The following is an 18,036-nucleotide window of genomic DNA, read 5'->3' on the forward strand; positions in this document are numbered from 1 at the left end:
AATTTGATTTGGAATTGAAACACAGTCAGGAAAGTATATATAAAATTTAGTAATATTTTTTTTCAATCAAAAATGGGAAAATTGAAGCAAATGTGACCGAATGTGGGCAAATAGTTTTTCGAATTGTCAAAAAACGTTACAATTTTTTCAAGTCATTGCAAATTTCTTTAAACACGTTTCTCGTCTTTATTTTAATATGGGTTTTCTGGAATCCAAAAAAATTGATGAATGAAGAAATAGTTGCTCAATAAAGCGTTTTTTGCAAAAATAACGAAATTTTACTTTCCAAAACATTTCATTGCTCTTACTTTGGTATATTTTCCCAATTTAATTCAACACGAACTAAATCAATACTTTCTCTTGCCAGTTTGATACATCTTTGTAAGAAACTTGAAAATATCCTAGTTTTTCCATAGTGTTGGGGCAACTTATTTAGTTCATTTTTCATTCAAATCAACCGGAACTTATTGAGTCTAAATGTGAAAAATCTACTTACTGCGGTCCGCGAGTCCAGAAGCTTCTGTCTCAATTTGGAATTCAAGGCGTCCCTAACGTTTACCTGCAACACACAGCATCGACACATGCTCACACACATAGCAAAAAAATTATAACATAAAAGAAAATCACAGAACGGATAACGAATAAGCAAACATTCTCCCCCAAAATTCATGCTTTTAGGATTTGCATTGAAATAAATTCTTGAAATACCGTTGACTTCCATTACAAATCGTATTTGAATCATTTCAGTGAAAAAATATCAGCGCAAATCCAAAGAAGTGAATTAAAACCAAGAACATAAATGCCTTTTAAAATTATTCCATGAATGTTTGTGTCCTGCTCTCATAATCGGGTTTAATAAAAGATGCATCATTGCTATTCGATTTGTACCGTTTACGGGCTGGAAAGTCCCAGTTGCTTAAAAAAAACCCTCCAAATGCCCTGAAGGTAAACCATGCAACTCTGGTGGCTTAGAATCTTTTTGCAAAATATCCGTGAGTGTTTTGCTCACCTTTGAGGGATTTAACAGCTTGGTGAAGTAGTAAATCTCGTCGTCGACGACCTCAGTCAAATGGTAGTACTTTTTCAGGCCTTCGGGTGGTAGTTTGCGGATTTGCCGGTTCACCTCGTCGTACAGCGACGTGCAAATGAACACATCCTGTTCGGGAATTTCCGAGGGCCTCACTGAAACCCATTATCCGAATCACCCAAAACCCATAAGCCGCCACTTAAAATACATACATGATACATAGTCGTTGTAATCTAAAACCGCACACTTCCCTATAATACTGACAATGGGATTGATATCCTCCTCGGTAGACTGCAACAGCTCGTTCTTGTAGTAGAGCTTATTGGTGAGATTTGGTACCTCGGATGGGCAGATGAACCAGGGACCGCGAAAGTAACACTTGCCGCTATAAAACAATGCGAAAAACAATTTACAATGGCAAAAAACCGTAAGCGCACTCACTCTGATGTATCCCAAATGGAGTCGATTTGAGCCACAACTTGTTTGCCACCGTCAACAACCACATACACAAAATCCCCGGTCTTGATCACACCTGAACAGATTGTATTGTATTGTTCATAGTAGGTGTTTCCATCGTCAAGGTCCGTGGCAACATAGGCCACAACGTTCTAGAAAAATTAAAGAACACCGTCTTTAATTTAATTCAATTTAAAAATAGGAAAACTCACTGGTCGATCGTCATCGATCATCCTCTCCAACTCTTGAAGCTCCGCCAGTTCGTCCTTGTGCTTCTCCAGTCTCTCCTTGAACACCGACATGACTCGTTTGGGTTCCAACGGCACCTCGCGCTCGACCAGCTTGTAACTGGAAGCTAATTCGGAGAATATTTTGATTTTTTTTATGGCTCGATGCCGCGAACTGTATCGGGACTCCAACACGTAGACATCAGCTTCGTCGTAGCCTGTAACGAAGCCAATTCGTGATTTTTCCCAATGTTTTTCATTGAAATTACCTTCTGGGACCATGGCAAAATATTGCTTAACCGACAGGACGCAACAGCGATCCTTAATCTCCTCCAGCGCTACGTTGACGTATTTATCAGACTTAAAAACCTCCTTTTCCAGAAACCTTCTAGTTTGAACGTGATATGTTTCGTCTGGTCGCAGATAATGGTTCCCGTAGAGCATTTGCTGTCCATTTTTCTCGTACAACTTCTCTATCTTGATAATATGCGGTTCACAGCCCTGGAACAACGTCGTGAATACACGGCTGTGTAAACAATCGCTACTGGTCTACCTCTTTTTTAGAATCCAAGTAAACATACTCCCCAACTTGGAAAGTCTTCTGATTGCATGTCATCGTGTCTTCCGTAGAGCCGTTGCTGTTGCTGCCATCTTTCAGCACTGAATCATCGGAACTTCGAGTCTCACTATCTTCTTCAATTGACTCTTGCATAGACTTTTGGTGCCGTAGCTTTTCAATCGCATGTCTGGCATCTAAAGACCTACAAATCCGCAATATACTAAGCAACTGGGTGAAACTACACATAAAAAAACATACGTATAGATTAAAGCAGGCGACTGTAGGACTTCTCCGTGCTTGCAGAGTTCGTCCCTCACGTGAATGAAGAACATCTGCATCTCGATGGAATCCTCAAACACTTGGGAGTCGGATCTGGACAATCGACGCGCTCTGTCCAGGCATGCAAAAAAATCCACTTGAAAAGTATCAAGACGTTTGTATAGGTTTTTGTCCAATCTCCGCTTGATCAGGTCTAAGGACAGTGCTCGAACCCTATAAGAAGCGAATTGATTACATACACTGAGGAAACAACCCGCTCGAAACAATATACTTTTTGCCGTCGACTTCATCGTGTTCAGGAAGCTCAGCCATCGAATCGCTGTAACACCGCCCTTCATCGTCTTGGTGATTGTATACAGTGGTAAACAGCGTAAGAAGAATGTCTTGAACGGCTTCGGCCACATCTAGGCAAAGAAAAAAATTGATTTTTAGGGACAAAACAGAGTATGCCAAAATACAATCACCTGGGGCTTCGTCATCGGCCAATTCTTTCAGCTGGAGGCGCTTTTGCGATACAACTCGTTGCAAGACGAGCGCATCTTTATAGATTTGAGAGTCCGGCTCATTGAATTTGCACGCGTTATCCAACATCAAGCTTAGATCAGCGGCCTGACAGACAATGCAAGATATTTTCAAATAGCGTCACTCTTACAAATTACCCTTGCTATTACTCACCAAATCCTCGACGCTCTCATAAAAATTGTTCTTCATCTTGTGCGCTATCCGTTCCATGTCTATTGGGTGTTTTATCACCTCGTAATAATCGGGATATTCTATTCTGGACGGCAGTTTCATGAAAATCTGGCACAAAAGTCGTTCGCCCTTTGGATCTCTATAATCTCGCACAGCTTCGAACATATGTTTCACTGCCTTCTCCAATGGCGTCAAAATCTTCCTGGGTTTATACCTGATAATTATTACAGGTGCTTAGAGCTTTATATAAAAATTAAAACGCATTGTTCCTTACACTCGGGCTGATGCACGCTCATTTTTCACTTCCTGTTGCTTTTCCACCGTATTGAACATCGGTTCCACTTTAATCATTAAATGTTTCTCCATCAGATTTGCATCCTCATATATAGGGGAATTTTCCTCGTTAAATTGCCTGGAAGGAATTAAATGATACAAACTCAATTGCTTAATTGACAATCAGTCTTCTACCTGCAATTGGCAAACATCAACTGGAAATCCTTCACTAGATCTTTCTCGCAACTGTACTGCTCAGCTTTGATTTTTGATTCGATTTCCAAAAAATCAATAGGCTCGTCGATGACTTCATAGTATTCTGGATAGAGCTTTTTCGACGGTTTTTCCATGAATCCGAGCATTGGCTGTCTTCCATCTTCACACTGCAAATTAGGGAAATTTAAAAAAATCTTTCAAATTGATGATCAAACGCGTAAAAAATACCGTAAAGTCCAGCATATATTTGGCCAAAGTGAATAATCGTTTCTTCATAGGAACAAAATCCTTTGGGGGCCTCCCTCGCATCGGCGTGCCCATTGGGCTGAGGTTCTTCGGTTTTTGTCCGGACTTTTTTCTCGCTGAACTATCTTCATCCATGTGCTGAGAATAAATAGCAAAAATATGATTTTTTTAGCTCATTAAGTCCCAACTGCACTAAGATTTGTTCCCCCAGTTCGGATTAGAAAATTAAACCAGTAATTTTGATAATTTGATCAAAGCGCTGCGAATTAAAGCCATAAGCGAAAGCTACATGCAAAATGATGGAACACGTAGGACCGCAACAAAAGTACAGATAAATTATTAACAGACACGAAAAGCAAATGGTAAAAGTTAAAAAACTGATCGTTTTTGGAGCTAAAATGGAATGATTTTTTATTGAAAATGATAACTTAACGTTAGTAAATAAGCAGTGCAGTTAGCATACCTTGCGAATTGCTTTGTTAGTTTTCTTATGGGTTACCTGATCGATATCAAGTAGTTCTTGCACTTTCGCTTGCATTACTCTTTGTAATCGCACGGCGTCCTGAAACAGAAAATTGAACAGTCAGAGCGAATATACACATACTATTGAGTCATATTTTACCTTATACAGTTTGGAATTGGGTATGTTATACTTCTTGGCATTCTCGAACATAATTGTCATGTCGCCAGCTACTTCGCTCACAGTACCGTAACCTTTTTTCGTTAACTTGGCCCTAATTTGAGTAAGCGACAAAGGGTTCTTAATCTCTTTGTAATAATCTGGATATATCCGTCGCGATGGCAGTTTCCAAAAAGGCTCTGATAAAGGTTGGCCATTGGATCCTTCTAATCGCCAGACTGTTTCCAGTAGCTTCCATTGCGGATTGTCTGGCTCCATGCAGACCTAAATTGAATTTGCTCATTGAATTAATACACTTTACGCACGGCAGGCAAATAGTGCTTACAAAATCATCATGATGAAGCTCAACCAGTTTGGGACTTTCCACATCTCGTCGCGAAGACTGAACTGGCTCAGGTTCGGAATCAACTTCAGAATCCGGATCGGATTCCTCCTGATTCTTCTGAGCCAGAGCCGCAATGTAGTTGCGAGACTTTCTCGGCTTCAGCCTCTCGCCCGACTTACTCGTATTACTGGGAGACGAAGGTTTTGACCACTGTTCCATTATTTCTATCCGCTTTTGGTTGATGATCTAGTTCACAGATATCAGTTAAAAACCAAACAGGGCTTAGATATAAAATAATTTACCTTTTTTAGTTGTTTGGCGTGGTTGTATATTTGCGAATTCGGTTCATTGAATAGACAGGCATTCTTGCACATTACAACTAGATCCTTTTCTAGCGTCAGTAGATTTGGGTATTGGTTGTTTTGAATTTTAATGGCTATCCTCTTAAGGTCTATCGGCTGTTCTATGACCTGGAAAAAATTGCAGGCGTTGATTAAAAGTGTTTTTTGATTATGTTGCTTCAAACCAGTCACATACTTCATAATATTCCGGATACTTCGACTTTGAGGGCAATAACTGGAAGTGAGTATTAAGCAGTTTTTTATTATCGTCTGTGGCGGTCATCACCACATTGAACAGTTCTTCATACTGTTGAGGATCTGCAATTTGCAACATTAGTTTAAGGCCCATAAAAGGGATAAAATAACGCAAAAAGTGCTCACCATCTTTACTATTCACCGAAGTGAGCGAATTTGAATTATTAAGACTATTATTGTGATTCGAGTTGTTTTTAACTGAACTATTTCCTCGTCGAACTGGCATCCGGACTGGCTTTGGTGTATGATTTGGATTTTTAATTTCAGATTTCGACTCTGCTTTACTATCATCGTCCGGATTTAACAATCTGCAACATTTGATCGTTAATTCCCACTAAATGATCGAGCAAATAACTCACTTAATTTTCGTAGTTAGAAACAGGTTCCACAATTCATCGGCATCCTTCCACTCTTGTGTACTCTTCTTATAAAATGCCTTTGTATTATTTACAATTAATTCTATATCACCTTCTAAGTCATGAATATCGTTATATTCATCAGTTTTGAGTTTCTGTTGGACTTTCAGCAAGTCTATGGGGTTACTTACAACGTCATAATACCCTGTATGGAGACAAGTTGTTTAAAAGCGGTTACATTGAGGTTTCAAGTACAGTTTTACCTGGTTCTTGGCGTCTTTTTGGCACTCTGATGAAAGAGTCACATAAAAGGCTGCCGTCGTTTTTTTTGTGACCTCTTATCGTCTCGTACAATTGGTGACAAGCCTCAATCTGAGTAAAAAGTGTACTTGTAAAAACTTAAACAATGGAAAGATTGCGCAGTGTTAATAAAAATGTGGGCTTTTGCCGGTTGCAAAATACAAAACAACCGTGTTTTGCCTAGTCAATTGATCATGTAAAGTTATTATCAGCAATAGCAATGTTAAATAAACCGTTTACAAACTTTATTAGTTTTCAGGATTCGGCAATTCTATTATATGACGGTCTAAAAGATCGACGAAATCAACTGGTTTACTTACAGGATCGAAAATCTTTCTTCGTTTCCTCATTGTAGGGCCACTACTGGTGGAGGCCTCACTATCATCATCATCATGACGTCCAGCTATAGAGCTGGTTCTTCTACGTTTGCTCATTATACAGCTCGTAATTAGTTAGTTGCACTAAGAAACCATAATGGTACGGAAGGTACGTTCCCCTTCTGAAGGTCCAATGGTATGTAAGAATATGTAAACTAAGCTCAGTTATGTTGAACTTGTGCACTCATTGAAGGTGAGCATGATGGTACTTATCGAGCAGTTAACTTCATGTACTCAAAGGCGAAAACAGTGTTCTTTGAAACAATAGGAAATATTTACGATTTAAAACAAGTCCTCAAAAATCATTACACTGTCTTTATTGACTGTTTTAAAACGGGAAAATGTGGGAACCAAATATTGTGCCGGTGGACTGTTTGATCAGCAGTGTTCTAAATTGCATTGGCACCGAAAAAACACTGAATAAAAGGACCGAAACGTACTGAATAACACGATAATGAGAAAAAACTTTGGATGTCCCAAGCCATACATTCTAGGTTAGATTCAATGACATTTGTATATTTTCCTTAATAGTGCTCGATCCCTATGATCCTGGATGTGGCTTCATATGGAAAAATACAGCTTTCCTTACGAACTACCCGAATTTCGACTACATTCACAATAATTATACCGCACACACAATCACAATAAAATAGGCGCGACTACGATTTCGTCCATTCGACTCGATATTTGCTAGCCACAATGGCGGATAACGATGTTTAGAGAGGGATCGACTTATACGGAAATTCGAAATCAGACGAAGACAACACCATCACAGCCGCAACTGCTCCCCAAGGCCGTGCAGCTTTGGTGGTTGCGTGGTTCAAGGCGGATTCATTTGAGAGGCTTCTACTGGTCTGGCTCTAGTTATTCCTGTTCTATTACTTTAGTGGAACAAGGACACATCACCAATGGAGCGGCCTGCAAAACACTAGCAGGAGCTAATTCCAATTAGTCGTCGACAATGTGGCAATCCAGCTCTATTTAACCAGTGGTGTTTCATTCTGTATAATTTAATTAATATATTTTATTAGTGTATGAATTTTAACTTCTGGTTTTTGACTTGATGGACATTTTCACCTCAAAGAGTGCTTTGAGAGGTAATGACACTGGAAATATGGGTTTATTTAAAATATTTTTTTTTAATATTAATTAAAAAGTCGCAAATTTTTCTATAACGAAGAACCTTCGAGGAACAGGTAAAGGGCAAATTCATTAATAGTTACTAATTATAAAGAAATTTGCATGTAATTTGGACGAAAAACTGGCAAATATCGACCAACTTATGCAACAGCGGGTCACATAAAGGAACAATTGCTTCGAAGGGATTTACTTTGTTGCTTGCATGTTTGATGGGATTCGATATTAATAACATGAAAACACTTGTCGATAATTTTTCTATTCCCATTTTCACACAATATGTACATAATTACGACTGCTTAATTATGTTTGCTAACATAGTTGGCCCTTCAATTGGTTGCAGTGAAAATCGTGTTCAAATGTTGCTTATTGCAGGGAGCATTTGTGAAAAGACTTCCTGCAAAAACAAACCAACGACTCACTTGAATCCACATCCAAACTAACAAGAACGTCTACTTCTATTCTATTCTTCAAAAGAATTAAAATCCTCCTTTAAACAAGCTTTTCATCGGGAAATATTACCTATGAATCTTTTGCTGAGTGTGCCCTCGTTGGAAATCACTTTGCACTCATCTATTTCAAATATCTGAAAGTCTAGGCAACGAAACTTCTCATCGGACTTGTACAGTTCGTTCGATCCGCTGGGCACCAAGTAGGGCCGCCCTGAGAATGGATTAATGAAGTCTGCCCAGTAGCCATTATGGCGCAGCTTGGAACAAATATTTTTAGCAGTTATGAGGAACTAAAAACGCAACAAAAAAATTATTTGTCCACGCGATCTAAACATTTGTTTGCGGCTAGAAATACCAGTTGTTTGAACTCCAAAACCGGTTGCAATCTTGTTCATGCCTTAAGTCCGATAATACAACACCCGCAAATTTTTCAGCCGATACTTTGGGCTTTTTTTGGTCTATTTGTTGCTTACCATTTGGGCCATTCTCTCCGTTTCCACTTCCTTGTTGGATTTAATCAGTTTTCCATCGGGTTTCAAGTTGATGGTGATAACAGACAGTTCGCTTTTCTGCAAGGGCCTGTACGGGAACAATTCGCAAACCGTCTGGCGCAACACAGTCGGACAAGTTTGAACCCGCAGCAGCATGTCTGCCTCTGGATGGTCACTGGTCTGAACCAGCAGGACTAATGTTAAAATGAATAGGAGTTGGATTTCGCGTTTTGCTTACGTCGTCCATTTGCTCCATGATCACTTCGTGATGGGTCTTGATGGTGGTGTGTGTATCATACCAAGCCAGACCGATATTTCCCCGCAAAAACAATGGAAATCCATTGGACGCCAGCAGCTCAAAACTAGGATCTCGCCATACTAAGTTGGAACCTACAAATGGAAATGTGTTGGGTGGATAAAGTTAAGAAAGCAGGGGTGCACTCAGTGCCACTAACTCGTAACATTCCGGTCAATATTCGAAAACATAACTGATTACATCAGCCCCTTAACCTCCCAAAATGATGAAATAATTTACCTGTCTCTTGACGTCCTTTCACCACTTTAAAGGGCCCATTATTGTTACTTACTTTTCGCGAATAAGTCCTTAGAAACTGGCATCCATTGTAAATGTAATTTTTTTGAAATTTTGCTAAGCAAAACAAAACTTTACTACTTGACATTATTTGACATCTGCCAATATAAATCATAATAATGAAGATCGCTTTTGTTGCTTTGTCATTTACAATGACAGGCAATTAAGAATAAAAGCAAATGATTTGAATTAAAACATAACCGCACAAATGCGTGACAAACACCAATAAGAAACTTCTAAGCCCTAAATATGCTGTTTTTAACACTTCTTTCTTATTTAGCGACGTTGATTCAATTGTGCTTTTTGACTGTAGCAGTAGGTAATAATGGGGGGCTTATTGGCATTTTAGGATAAAATCATTTTTGCCGCCGTTTCAGCTGCTGGACTGTATTACCTGGCAGAATTAGTGGAAGAATTCCCAAGTCAAGGCAAAAGAATCGTTTGGTGGATGAATTTCGTAAGACCTTGCTTAGAAGCTGATTTGCTGTAGTTTAACGATTCGTTTTCTTGTACATTCTAGACCGTTCTCTTGCTGTACATTCTGCTATGGATATTTGAAAGTTTTCCCATTCACATAATAGCCTGTGGATTGCTCGCACATTTGTGCCATTTCGCCATAATATCCAGCTTTCCATTTGCGTCCATTCAATCGCCGTTTATGATATTGGCGTTAATTTTCGTCGTTGTGAACCACTACTTAGCCTTCAGTTACTTCCCCAACAATAACAACACTTTATCAGAGGTCAGTGGATGCTTATTTGCGTAGATCTTTTAGGCACACTTTCCTTGCCTGTTTGCACAAAGCGCACCACTACTTAATCGATTATTATTTTCCCTAGATTCTGGCCTATTTCACGTTATTTTTATGGCTGGTGCCACTCAGTCTGTTTGTTTCCTTATCGTTAAGCGATACTTCTTTACCTACAGTTGCTGATCAACCAGGTAGTGTATGAGTGCTCAGTCTCCAATAGGTCTTAATAATTAACTGTTTGTTTCAGATATCGATGCTGTTTCCAGTTATTTATCAAACAAGAGGAAAAAGTATGGATTCCTTTCATTGCTTTCGTATGCTAAAGAAACCGTATTGCCAATAAGAACGAAAAAGGGTTTCTGAGAACCGCAATTCGCAATAGCCAATATTTTAATTATATTCTGTATATACGTATTTATTCAGCTGTTTTAAATGGTGCAGGCTTCAAACGAGTCTCACTGTGCTGGTGAATAATAACAATCATGGCTGTTTTTTTAAATAAAATTTTACTGTCCACTTTTTACTTAACTTTATCCAAACATTGAATTTCAGGATTCAATTTGAATTATGGTCGTGCTTGAAAATCCCATTTATTGCCGTAAAATAAAACTACCCAGAACTTCGGTAGTGGCGTGAATCCCTTAAACTCATTAAACAAAAAAATACATGATCTGTTTGTGTCCTCTCTTGGCTCTCCTTCTATCTCATGGGTTTCCCAGCAAATTAAATTAGGTACACTAAATCCACAGAATAAATCAAATTACCCTGACCCAGCTTGAGGTTCTGTGTTGAGGTTATGGGGAACGTCAGTTGATCAGCTTCTGATCATAAATATGAAAATAATCTTATCTTTAACGAGTAAGTAAACCATTACCATACCATGATTAGGCGGTTAGTCACGTTAACTTACCTATGGGCTGGTAAATAATAAAGGCTCATAGCTGTTAATCCAAAAACCCCATCAAGGTATACGTATATCTAAAATTCAAGTCATTCGAAAACACATAAGCGTAATTTTTAGACTTTGGAAGGTGCGTGAGTGTGAAAAAAGACTTTGCCCTACGTCCATATCATTTGTGATAAAGGTGAGCCGCACTGAGAGCAAATGTATGCTTAATTGCATTGCCCTCGTGTTGATAATTTGTAGGTAAGTACAGTCATGAACAACTCATTTAAGATTCGGTGTATTTGCTATTTAAACGCTTTGGATAGTATATTATCATTTTGTGTATGTGTTTCGCACTGTTTCACAGCCTTGTTTGTCTATGTTTTAAATCAATTCCTATCTCTCATGGCACTTGGATAACTTAATTGAGGCAACCATACAAAACAACCAAGTGTTGTTCATTTACTTTGATTTAATTTCATGTGACATCATGTAGCTGGTGTATGAATCCATAAATTTTGTAGTCAAAGGTCAAAATTGTTCATATTAATTGCGTTAAGCACATGATTCCTATCTAAGCAGTGATAATGTTTTTACAAAAATATCTGTTATGAGGTATAAAAGGTATTAAAAAATATAATAATTTCAACACCCTGTATGTCACAAACTGCGCGTTTTCGGGAGTGCGTTTTCAACCTATTTGAAAACATATTTTGACCAAAACTATCTTGGAACTAATTTAAATACTTACTTGTTGCTTGCTAACATTGAATTGAAAACAATGTCAAGGCTAAAATGATTCCACCTTTACATTTAACAACACACTATTTACCAGGGCTAAGTAGATTTGAAAAGATCCATTAAAGGTAGACTGCTATAAATAAGTCAGTGAAACCGCAGTGCAAAATTATTATAATCTAAACAATGCTAGATTTTCAGGCTGGTGTTTTGTTGCACTTAATCATATCAAACATTCCTTAAGATAAATGCGTTATCTTCACGGTTTTATCACTTCGGTTAAAGAGGTTCGTTCAATTTCAGTGCATTAAAATGAATCTACGAACTAACAATAGAGTTCTAACGAATCTCTTCGTTCTTTTGTGCTGTGTGCCTTTAGCCATTTTACAAGACCAGGAAACCGAAAGACTGATAGCCGAACTACAATTAGACGATCTAGAATTAATTGATGCATGTGAATATTCAGCTTACGGAAGGAAGCAGGCGATTTTAGACCAACTATTTGACAAAACGGTATTTTTCTAAAAGATTTAACATAGTTTTTAGTCTGTATTTATAATAAACATTTGAAGGTGGAACAGCAGAGAAGGTTTGGAGAAATTGTGAAAGGCCATTACGAGCAATTGAGGACGTTTACGGATATTCCCAGTGATTTGGAGAGGAACTGGACGTACCAAGTTAAACCTGGAGACGCTTTGTTGGCTCAGGACAAATGGGACAAGGCAAGAAATTTGTAATAAATCTACATTTCACTGCCGTTAACCAATCATAAATTGTTCGACTAATCATCAGCAGCAAGTTGACGCAAAGAAGTGATATGAGCGATAATTTCCTTTGTAACATTTCCTCGGATGATTCACCAACCCTTTTTAATGTTATTAATTTATTTTTAGTTGATTGTCTTCCAAAATCACATTCAGGAACTCACAACTGAAGCAAAGTTATGTTTTGAGAATGAAACTGACTTGTGCCTAACTGGCATCGTTGGCTACAATGATGCCCTAAATAATGAGCGCAAATACGACACTTTGAAGAAAACCTGGAAAAGTTGGCAAACTATTTACACTACAACTGATATAAGTGACTTCAACAGCCAGCTGGGATTCATTAAAGACGCCGCCACTGTTAATGGTACCGCATAGCAAACGAAACTGTTAATCGAGTCTTTCAACTGAATTTGTTAATTGCAGAATTCGATTCAGTCCAAGACTATTGGGAGGCTTTATTAGACTTTCCCGGCGCCTATGAACAAGCTGACGCGTTTTGGGACAGTATTTCGCCCTTTTACGCAAAACTGCAAAAATTCGTGCGAGAACGACTGTTCAAATACTATAAATTGCAACACGAAACTAACGAAATCCCTGCTTATTTAATAGGTAGGGCGTTGTTATTGGAATAGGGCTTTTTATTGGATTATTTACTTCAGAGAGTTGGGGGATTAACTTGAATTTTGCATTTTAGGTGGCCAATTTGGTACTGATTGGAGCAGCATCGCTGATATAATTTTGCCTCATCCGCAGCTACATTACGATGCAGAATCCTATCTCAAGTACAAGGTAATTTATACATTTTCCTTATTGATTTCCGTTTTGAATTATACGGATCAGCTAGGGAATGCTTGTCCACTACAGGAAAGAACGCACTTTCCTCTACGAGTGTTAAAACACGCACGCCAGTGGCACTTTTTGGACAAATTTGAGAATTTTGAAAAAGAACGCGCCCTTTCCTATTGGTTGACAATTTTGTTCAAACCACAAATCTCCGACTAAGCGCTGATAAAACCACAACTTTTAAACAAATTCTGTTGATTCCAGAGCATAGAAGACATGTACAAATATGCGGAAAACGTAACCAGCAAGCTGGGTTTAGGCGCCCTAGGGGCCAACTTCTGGGAAAACAGCATATTTAATTCCTCAATCTGCGGATCGCATCTGCTAGAGTTTTGTGATCAAGCCTACAGCCAGTAAGTTATGGAAAACCACATTTTCCCTACTAGAAAATAACTCTTTTTGTGGAATTTCAGACTTATAACGTGCAAACAAACATCTTGGAGCGTTTATCTGGACGTTCAAGAAACCGCGCTGCGAGTTGCCTTGAACAATTTGGACTACTCTTCAATACCCAGACAAAATCTTCGCTACAATGCCATTGACGACGCAGTCCAAAAATTAGGTAGGTAAGTTTTAATTGACCATTACTTTTATATGCAACACTAAATCGTTTCTAAGTAAAACCGGTAAAACGATTTGTTTTCAGGATCTCTGCTAGCCATTGAAAGCCTGGACTATCACGGGATTGTCGATGCTCCGACTAACCAGACTGATGATGATCCGGCACAGATGACAAAACGTTTATTAACGGCCCTCAGGCTTATGCCCGGTTTGCCCTACAGCCTGATGGCAGACAAATGGAGAATGGAGGCCATTGAACAGAACAATACGAATCTAGCCGATAGTTGGTGGAAATATCGGTAGGAAACAGAGGGACTCTAAAAAATCAACCCTACTTCTACAACTGTTTTTTTTTAGAAAAGATTACTCGGGAGTGGCTGGGATTGAAAACAACGAACCCGAATACTTAGAAGATTCCAGAATAGTGTCAAACAGGCCCCATCTGAACCAGTTCTTCGGCACTTTGGTCGCCTTTCAGATTTTCATGTACTACAAAGAGCGAGCCGGAAGTCAGTATGTGGTAAACGAATTTGAACAGGAGGAATTTGTGTAAGTCCAAGTTTCCTAGGCAAATGCAGCCGATACATTTTGTTGTTTTAGAACATTGCTCAGGAGGCGTCATACTACTGAATGGCCCTTTTTGCTCACCAACCAATACGGTCTGGATGTGAGGGCTGATGAACTGCTGAGCTACTTTGCGCCCCTTGAACAGTACTTTGAATCAGCGCCTACTGAACAGGTTGCCATTGTGACTCCTACAACTACCACAACAACACAAGCCCCAACAACTAAAGCTCAGTTGGTTACAAAGGATAATTATGTGCTCAATGATCAGCCGAAGCCAAAAGTTCGAGCTTCAGAGGCGAAAAAAGTGGTGGAAGAAGCGGACAGTCACGTTGCTATGTATGTAGGGGTAGCTGGTTTAGTAGTTGTCGCTTGCGCCCTTGCTCTGGGAGTGGTATTTAAGAAATTCCGAAGGAGATCCAGCACTAATAACAGAAGATTTGATTCATAGGGCTAGCTAGTGTTCAGGCATTGTATTTTCGCATCACAGCAGATCTGTCGATCGAAAAATCGAACTTGTTGTGATATTCTTGTCGCTCTTAGCGTTTAGCACATCTCGAACATCACATTTAATTTTCTACGTTTTATTAGCCATCTTTTTAATGTTTAATTTTTCAAATCCCAAACGCACTTTTCTACTCTGATCAGTTTCAGCTATTGATTCTAATGCCTCAACAGCGACTTTTTTGGTATTTTTTTATTTATTCTACATTGTATTTAAGTAGTATTAGGCCAAGTATTGTTTCCTAAGAAGTTCCTCTAGGTTTAGGTAGCCAACAACTAGAACTATTTAAAGTGACACGGTTTTTTGAGCATTAAAATTATTTGTTTTCTATTAGCTGATGTGTTTTATTTCAAACAATTTTTCCCGTTAATTAAAAAATCTTCAAACCCCAACACAAATGGTATTACTAATGAAAAACTAGCCACGCCCAAATATACAAAAGACGACAATAGCGGTTATAAAATCTGACGGATCGCCATCATCCACGTCAACGCGCCGTAAATAAACAAAAACACATAACCTCAAGTTGTAATTAAAAAAACTTCTGGGGCATTTAACAGCACAAAAAATCATGGGAGAGTCGGAGAAAACTAATGTGTTGTCAAAACGAATGAACAAAATCCTGGATTCGCGTATAGAAAACGACCAGGACACCATTGAAGCCCTACGGGAGCTCTCGACGTTCTACACAGAAAACACTCTGCAGGCACGTCGCAACCTTCGAAGCCAGATAGAGAAGCGAAACTTGGATATAAACCAACACTTTTTGGAGTCATTTAGAGTCGTCAAAGACAGCTTTGATAGCGTTTATACCGATATTGCGGAAATGAACAAGAGCATCCAAGAAATGACCCATCAACTCCACAACGCAAAGTCGCAAACGAAAAAACTGCTGCAAAAAACCAGCGCTTTACAGGTAGCGTCTTGCCTGTATTTGTCTAGCCTTATTACTACCTATTGCTTAATGTAGGACGCAAAAGAACGGATAGAAACACATCAAGACGTAACTAGGTCGTTCTTGCAAAAATTCCAACTGCAACCGGAAGACCTGGTGGCTCTTTACGGAGACGCTAAAAAGCTGGACAGGCCCATTACTTTCGACACCTTCAGGGCATTGGCAAAGGTCCAGGAAATTCATGGAAATTGCAAAGTTCTGATGCAAGCAGGACTGCAAACTTTGGCTCTGGATATCATGGAGCAAATGACAATGCACCAGGAGGGTACTGAAAGCACTTTAACTCAACAAGCTCAGTAAGAAAATTAGAACATTCCAGGTGCTTTGGAAGTTTTATACCGTTGGACACAAAGCCACTGTAGAAACGTGGATAATCCAGATCTTCGGGACATTATAGCGCAAGCAATGGAAAAACTTCAAGACCGATCGGTACTTTTCAAGTACGTTATTGATGAGTACTGCATATGCAGAAGGAGCTTCTTAGTTGGGGAATTTCTAAACGCCTTAACCAAGGGGGGCAAGTATGAAAGCTCTCATACTTAGAACCTTTCGACAATGTTTAATATACAGGGCCATCAGGAAACCCAGCCCCTATCGAGATGAGAGCGCACGATGCCCAGATTTACGTTACTGATATGTTGGTTTGGATTAATCGCGCAATTCCAGTGGAGAAGCAAAACTTGCAGCTTTTAGTTAAAAGCTGCAACTCCCAAGGTATTTGCAATCGCACCTAACGTTTCCTGAGATTTATTTGGATATTTAAGGGCTGGACGCTATCCTGAATGACGCTCTGGCAAATATTTGCGAGGGCATTTGCCAGCCCTTGAAAATACGAATTGAAAAAATCCTCAATGTGCCTAATCAACCCTCGACTCTGTACGCCATTGTTAATATGCTAAGGTCTGTGAACACAACGACTTCGCTCATGCAAAGTTAAAAAAGCGCATATTTCAGATACTATAAAAAATGCATCAACAAACTGGTGAAAGGAGGACAGCTTGAAGACACCTTATCGGAGCTCATGTTGAAAAGCGAGCAAGTTTTTTTGGATTTACTGCGACAGCAAATTAACGGACTGTTGGTACGCGTTGAGGCGCCTCCAAGAGACTTGAGCCCCACATCAGCTATTTCCCATTTACTGGCTGTTTTAAGAGACATGCTTTCAACAGCCAGCATGAGTGAAGGTGCGGCTTATTGGTCAATTTCCCGTTTAAAACTAGCTGAACTGCTTATTTTTAAGGGCGCGAAACCGACATGGTTAAAATAGCAGCCACAATCTTAGAGCCGCTGCTTAGAGCAGTGAATGAGCAGGCCTCAAGGCTCCCACCCACTGATATGGCGGTCTATTTACTGAATTGCATGTACTCAATGTACACCTGCCTTAGTATGTATGAATTCATGGAGGAGCGATTAGAGAGGTTGCAGGTGAGGTTCAAAAAATCAGAAATGTTGCCAAATAATGGGTTTTCACTAATTTGACCCATTCAGGCCCAATCAGATGCCCAAATAGACACGTTAACTTCGGAGCAGGCCAGTTCCTTAGTGGCCAATTTAAATCTGGGCCCCATTTACACTATTCTGCAGGATCATTGCCAAGATGCTCTATCAGGAGTCCCCGGTAAATTACTAAACGCTTTTTGCTGGTGGATTATCAACAATTGATTGTTCCACAGGAATGGAGCCTTCTAATTTACGAAATTTCCTCGTCAAGCTGGACAATCTATCAACGCAACCGGACTCTATTCTTCTGCCGCAAATCGGGCTGCTTCTCTCTTCGAAGCACAAAAAGGCGGTTCAGAAAAGGTCATTTGCCGTCCTATTGGCGATTTATCGGCAACTGTACGACGCGGTACACAATCCGGTAAATCACTACGAAAATCCGGCGGAAATTTTAAGCAAAACGCCCGATGAACTTAACAAAATGTTCGAGTAAAGGACAGAGTGTGGGTTTAATTCGCCGAAAGTTTAGATTGAAGGGAATTACACAAACCATTTGTTTCATTCACAGCAGGGGCGGATCCAGCTTTAAAGTCAGGGGAGGGTTATGTAGAAAAAATACAGTCTTCTGTTGTTTATGAAATTAGAAAAATGATCGTAATTTTGTGCAAGGGTGGCGCAAGATTATACCGAAATTTCATGTTTTCCGTCCCGTTTTTGCTCATATCTCGGAGGCAAAATGAGCAAGAACGCTCATTTGTACATCATTCTAGACAGAAATAAATGG

At 39.3% G+C, this 18,036-nt stretch overlaps 5 protein-coding genes and 1 long non-coding RNA gene across 15 annotated transcripts in view; 3 read left to right on the forward strand and 3 right to left on the reverse strand.

Moving 5' to 3' along the window:
- The window catches only part of LOC109536525 (protein polybromo-1), a 12,272-nt gene extending 4,908 nt beyond the window's left edge, over positions 1-7,364 (reverse strand). The window contains exons 1-23 of one of the 3 annotated variants that reach the window (XM_048668612.1): positions 6,514-7,364; positions 6,157-6,265; positions 5,897-6,098; positions 5,664-5,845; positions 5,479-5,600; positions 5,244-5,411; positions 4,942-5,187; positions 4,599-4,880; positions 4,440-4,538; positions 3,959-4,114; positions 3,710-3,897; positions 3,516-3,653; positions 3,224-3,455; positions 3,013-3,157; positions 2,820-2,952; positions 2,528-2,761; positions 2,264-2,471; positions 1,980-2,211; positions 1,696-1,928; positions 1,469-1,635; positions 1,240-1,412; positions 1,010-1,182; positions 497-559 (exon numbers count right to left, since the gene is read on the reverse strand). In XM_048668612.1, the coding sequence (XP_048524569.1) occupies positions 497-559; positions 1,010-1,182; positions 1,240-1,412; positions 1,469-1,635; positions 1,696-1,928; positions 1,980-2,211; positions 2,264-2,471; positions 2,528-2,761; positions 2,820-2,952; positions 3,013-3,157; positions 3,224-3,455; positions 3,516-3,653; positions 3,710-3,897; positions 3,959-4,114; positions 4,440-4,538; positions 4,599-4,880; positions 4,942-5,187; positions 5,244-5,411; positions 5,479-5,600; positions 5,664-5,845; positions 5,897-6,098; positions 6,157-6,265; positions 6,514-6,627 (3,999 nt within the window). In that variant the 5' untranslated portion in view covers positions 6,628-7,364. The remainder of the gene's footprint in view (positions 1-496; positions 560-1,009; positions 1,183-1,239; positions 1,413-1,468; positions 1,636-1,695; positions 1,929-1,979; positions 2,212-2,263; positions 2,472-2,527; positions 2,762-2,819; positions 2,953-3,012; positions 3,158-3,223; positions 3,456-3,515; positions 3,654-3,709; positions 3,898-3,958; positions 4,115-4,439; positions 4,539-4,598; positions 4,881-4,941; positions 5,188-5,243; positions 5,412-5,478; positions 5,601-5,663; positions 5,846-5,896; positions 6,099-6,156; positions 6,266-6,513) is intronic. The other 2 variants (XM_048668613.1, XM_048668614.1) reach the window with 2 other exon arrangements.
- Positions 7,365-7,947: 583 nt separating this feature from the next.
- On the reverse strand, positions 7,948-9,430 carry LOC109536527 (cobalamin trafficking protein CblD). 6 transcript variants are annotated; one of them, XM_019902791.2, is made up of 5 exons: positions 9,186-9,430; positions 8,889-9,040; positions 8,633-8,830; positions 8,230-8,416; positions 7,948-8,104 (listed from the first exon to the last, which is right to left on the reverse strand). In XM_019902791.2, exons 1-5 carry the CDS (start codon positions 9,355-9,357, stop codon positions 8,037-8,039), a joined length of 777 nt encoding a protein of 258 aa, XP_019758350.1. In that variant the 5' UTR covers positions 9,358-9,430; the 3' UTR covers positions 7,948-8,036. The 6 variants fall into 6 exon arrangements, with proteins under 6 accessions (XP_019758350.1, XP_019758349.1, XP_019758352.1 ...); XM_019902790.2 differs by having other exon boundaries at positions 8,230-8,449; XM_019902793.2 differs by having other exon boundaries at positions 7,948-8,170; positions 8,230-8,449.
- A 39-nt stretch (positions 9,431-9,469) lies between these two features.
- Positions 9,470-10,509, forward strand: LOC109536529 (protein TEX261). The gene is made up of 5 exons (XM_019902796.2): positions 9,470-9,561; positions 9,620-9,699; positions 9,763-9,984; positions 10,082-10,184; positions 10,241-10,509. The coding sequence occupies exons 1-5, from the start codon at positions 9,492-9,494 to the stop codon at positions 10,354-10,356; spliced, it is 591 nt and encodes a 196-aa protein (XP_019758355.2). The 5' UTR covers positions 9,470-9,491; the 3' UTR covers positions 10,357-10,509.
- Positions 10,481-10,989, reverse strand: LOC109536530. 2 transcript variants are annotated; one of them, XR_002171849.2, is made up of 2 exons: positions 10,904-10,989; positions 10,481-10,814 (listed from the first exon to the last, which is right to left on the reverse strand). It is a non-coding gene; the product is annotated as an uncharacterized LOC109536530 (long non-coding RNA). The 2 variants fall into 2 exon arrangements; XR_007282010.1 differs by having other exon boundaries at positions 10,481-10,837; positions 10,904-10,983.
- LOC109536526 (angiotensin-converting enzyme) lies at positions 10,798-15,190 on the forward strand. 2 transcript variants are annotated; one of them, XM_048668615.1, is made up of 12 exons: positions 10,798-10,959; positions 11,015-11,078; positions 11,921-12,130; positions 12,190-12,339; positions 12,511-12,748; positions 12,808-12,993; positions 13,079-13,173; positions 13,432-13,580; positions 13,641-13,789; positions 13,874-14,087; positions 14,146-14,337; positions 14,389-15,190. In XM_048668615.1, exons 3-12 carry the CDS (start codon positions 11,930-11,932, stop codon positions 14,801-14,803), a joined length of 1,989 nt encoding a protein of 662 aa, XP_048524572.1. In that variant the 5' UTR covers positions 10,798-10,959; positions 11,015-11,078; positions 11,921-11,929; the 3' UTR covers positions 14,804-15,190. The 2 variants fall into 2 exon arrangements, with proteins under 2 accessions (XP_048524572.1, XP_019758348.2); XM_019902789.2 differs by having other exon boundaries at positions 10,831-10,959; positions 11,015-11,140.
- A 141-nt stretch (positions 15,191-15,331) lies between these two features.
- Positions 15,332-17,801, forward strand: LOC109536545 (conserved oligomeric Golgi complex subunit 6). The gene is made up of 9 exons (XM_019902811.2): positions 15,332-15,773; positions 15,828-16,077; positions 16,132-16,329; positions 16,383-16,526; positions 16,577-16,712; positions 16,767-16,996; positions 17,053-17,237; positions 17,301-17,430; positions 17,486-17,801. Exons 1-9 carry the CDS (start codon positions 15,429-15,431, stop codon positions 17,743-17,745), a joined length of 1,878 nt encoding a protein of 625 aa, XP_019758370.2. The 5' UTR covers positions 15,332-15,428; the 3' UTR covers positions 17,746-17,801.
- Positions 17,802-18,036: the final 235 nt, after the last annotated feature.

The sequence above is a fragment of the Dendroctonus ponderosae genome, unplaced genomic scaffold, assembly GCF_020466585.1.
Source record: "Dendroctonus ponderosae isolate FM_Combo_2020 unplaced genomic scaffold, Dpon_F_20191213v2 Dpon_F_20191213_7, whole genome shotgun sequence".
NCBI lineage: Eukaryota > Metazoa > Arthropoda > Insecta > Coleoptera > Curculionidae > Dendroctonus > Dendroctonus ponderosae.

Bases quoted from the DNA above. Each gene is read 5' to 3' on its own strand.
- LOC109536527 (XM_019902790.2), bottom strand. From the start codon at position 9,357: ATGATTTATATTGGCAGATGTCAAATAATGTCAAGTAGTAAAGTTTTG. The intron at 8,831-8,888 runs GTAAGCAAAACG...CTGCTGGTTCAG, and splicing joins TCATGGAGCAAATGGACGAC to ACCAGTGACCATCCAGAGGC. The intron at 8,105-8,229 runs GTAATATTTCCC...TTGTTTTTGCAG, and splicing joins ACTCAGCAAAAGATTCATAG to GAAGTCTTTTCACAAATGCT.
- LOC109536529 (XM_019902796.2), top strand. From the start codon at position 9,492: ATGCTGTTTTTAACACTTCTTTCTTATTTAGCGACGTTGATTCAATTG. The intron at 9,562-9,619 runs GTAATAATGGGG...CCGCCGTTTCAG, and splicing joins CTTTTTGACTGTAGCAGTAG to CTGCTGGACTGTATTACCTG. The intron at 9,700-9,762 runs GTAAGACCTTGC...TGTACATTCTAG, and splicing joins TCGTTTGGTGGATGAATTTC to ACCGTTCTCTTGCTGTACAT.
- LOC109536526 (XM_048668615.1), top strand. From the start codon at position 11,930: ATGAATCTACGAACTAACAATAGAGTTCTAACGAATCTCTTCGTTCTT. The intron at 13,174-13,431 runs GTAATTTATACA...TGTTGATTCCAG, and splicing joins AATCCTATCTCAAGTACAAG to AGCATAGAAGACATGTACAA. The intron at 14,088-14,145 runs GTAGGAAACAGA...GTTTTTTTTTAG, and splicing joins GATAGTTGGTGGAAATATCG to AAAAGATTACTCGGGAGTGG.
- LOC109536545 (XM_019902811.2), top strand. From the start codon at position 15,429: ATGGGAGAGTCGGAGAAAACTAATGTGTTGTCAAAACGAATGAACAAA. The intron at 16,078-16,131 runs GTACTGAAAGCA...AGAACATTCCAG, and splicing joins AATGACAATGCACCAGGAGG to GTGCTTTGGAAGTTTTATAC. The intron at 16,330-16,382 runs GCAAGTATGAAA...TTTAATATACAG, and splicing joins AAACGCCTTAACCAAGGGGG to GGCCATCAGGAAACCCAGCC.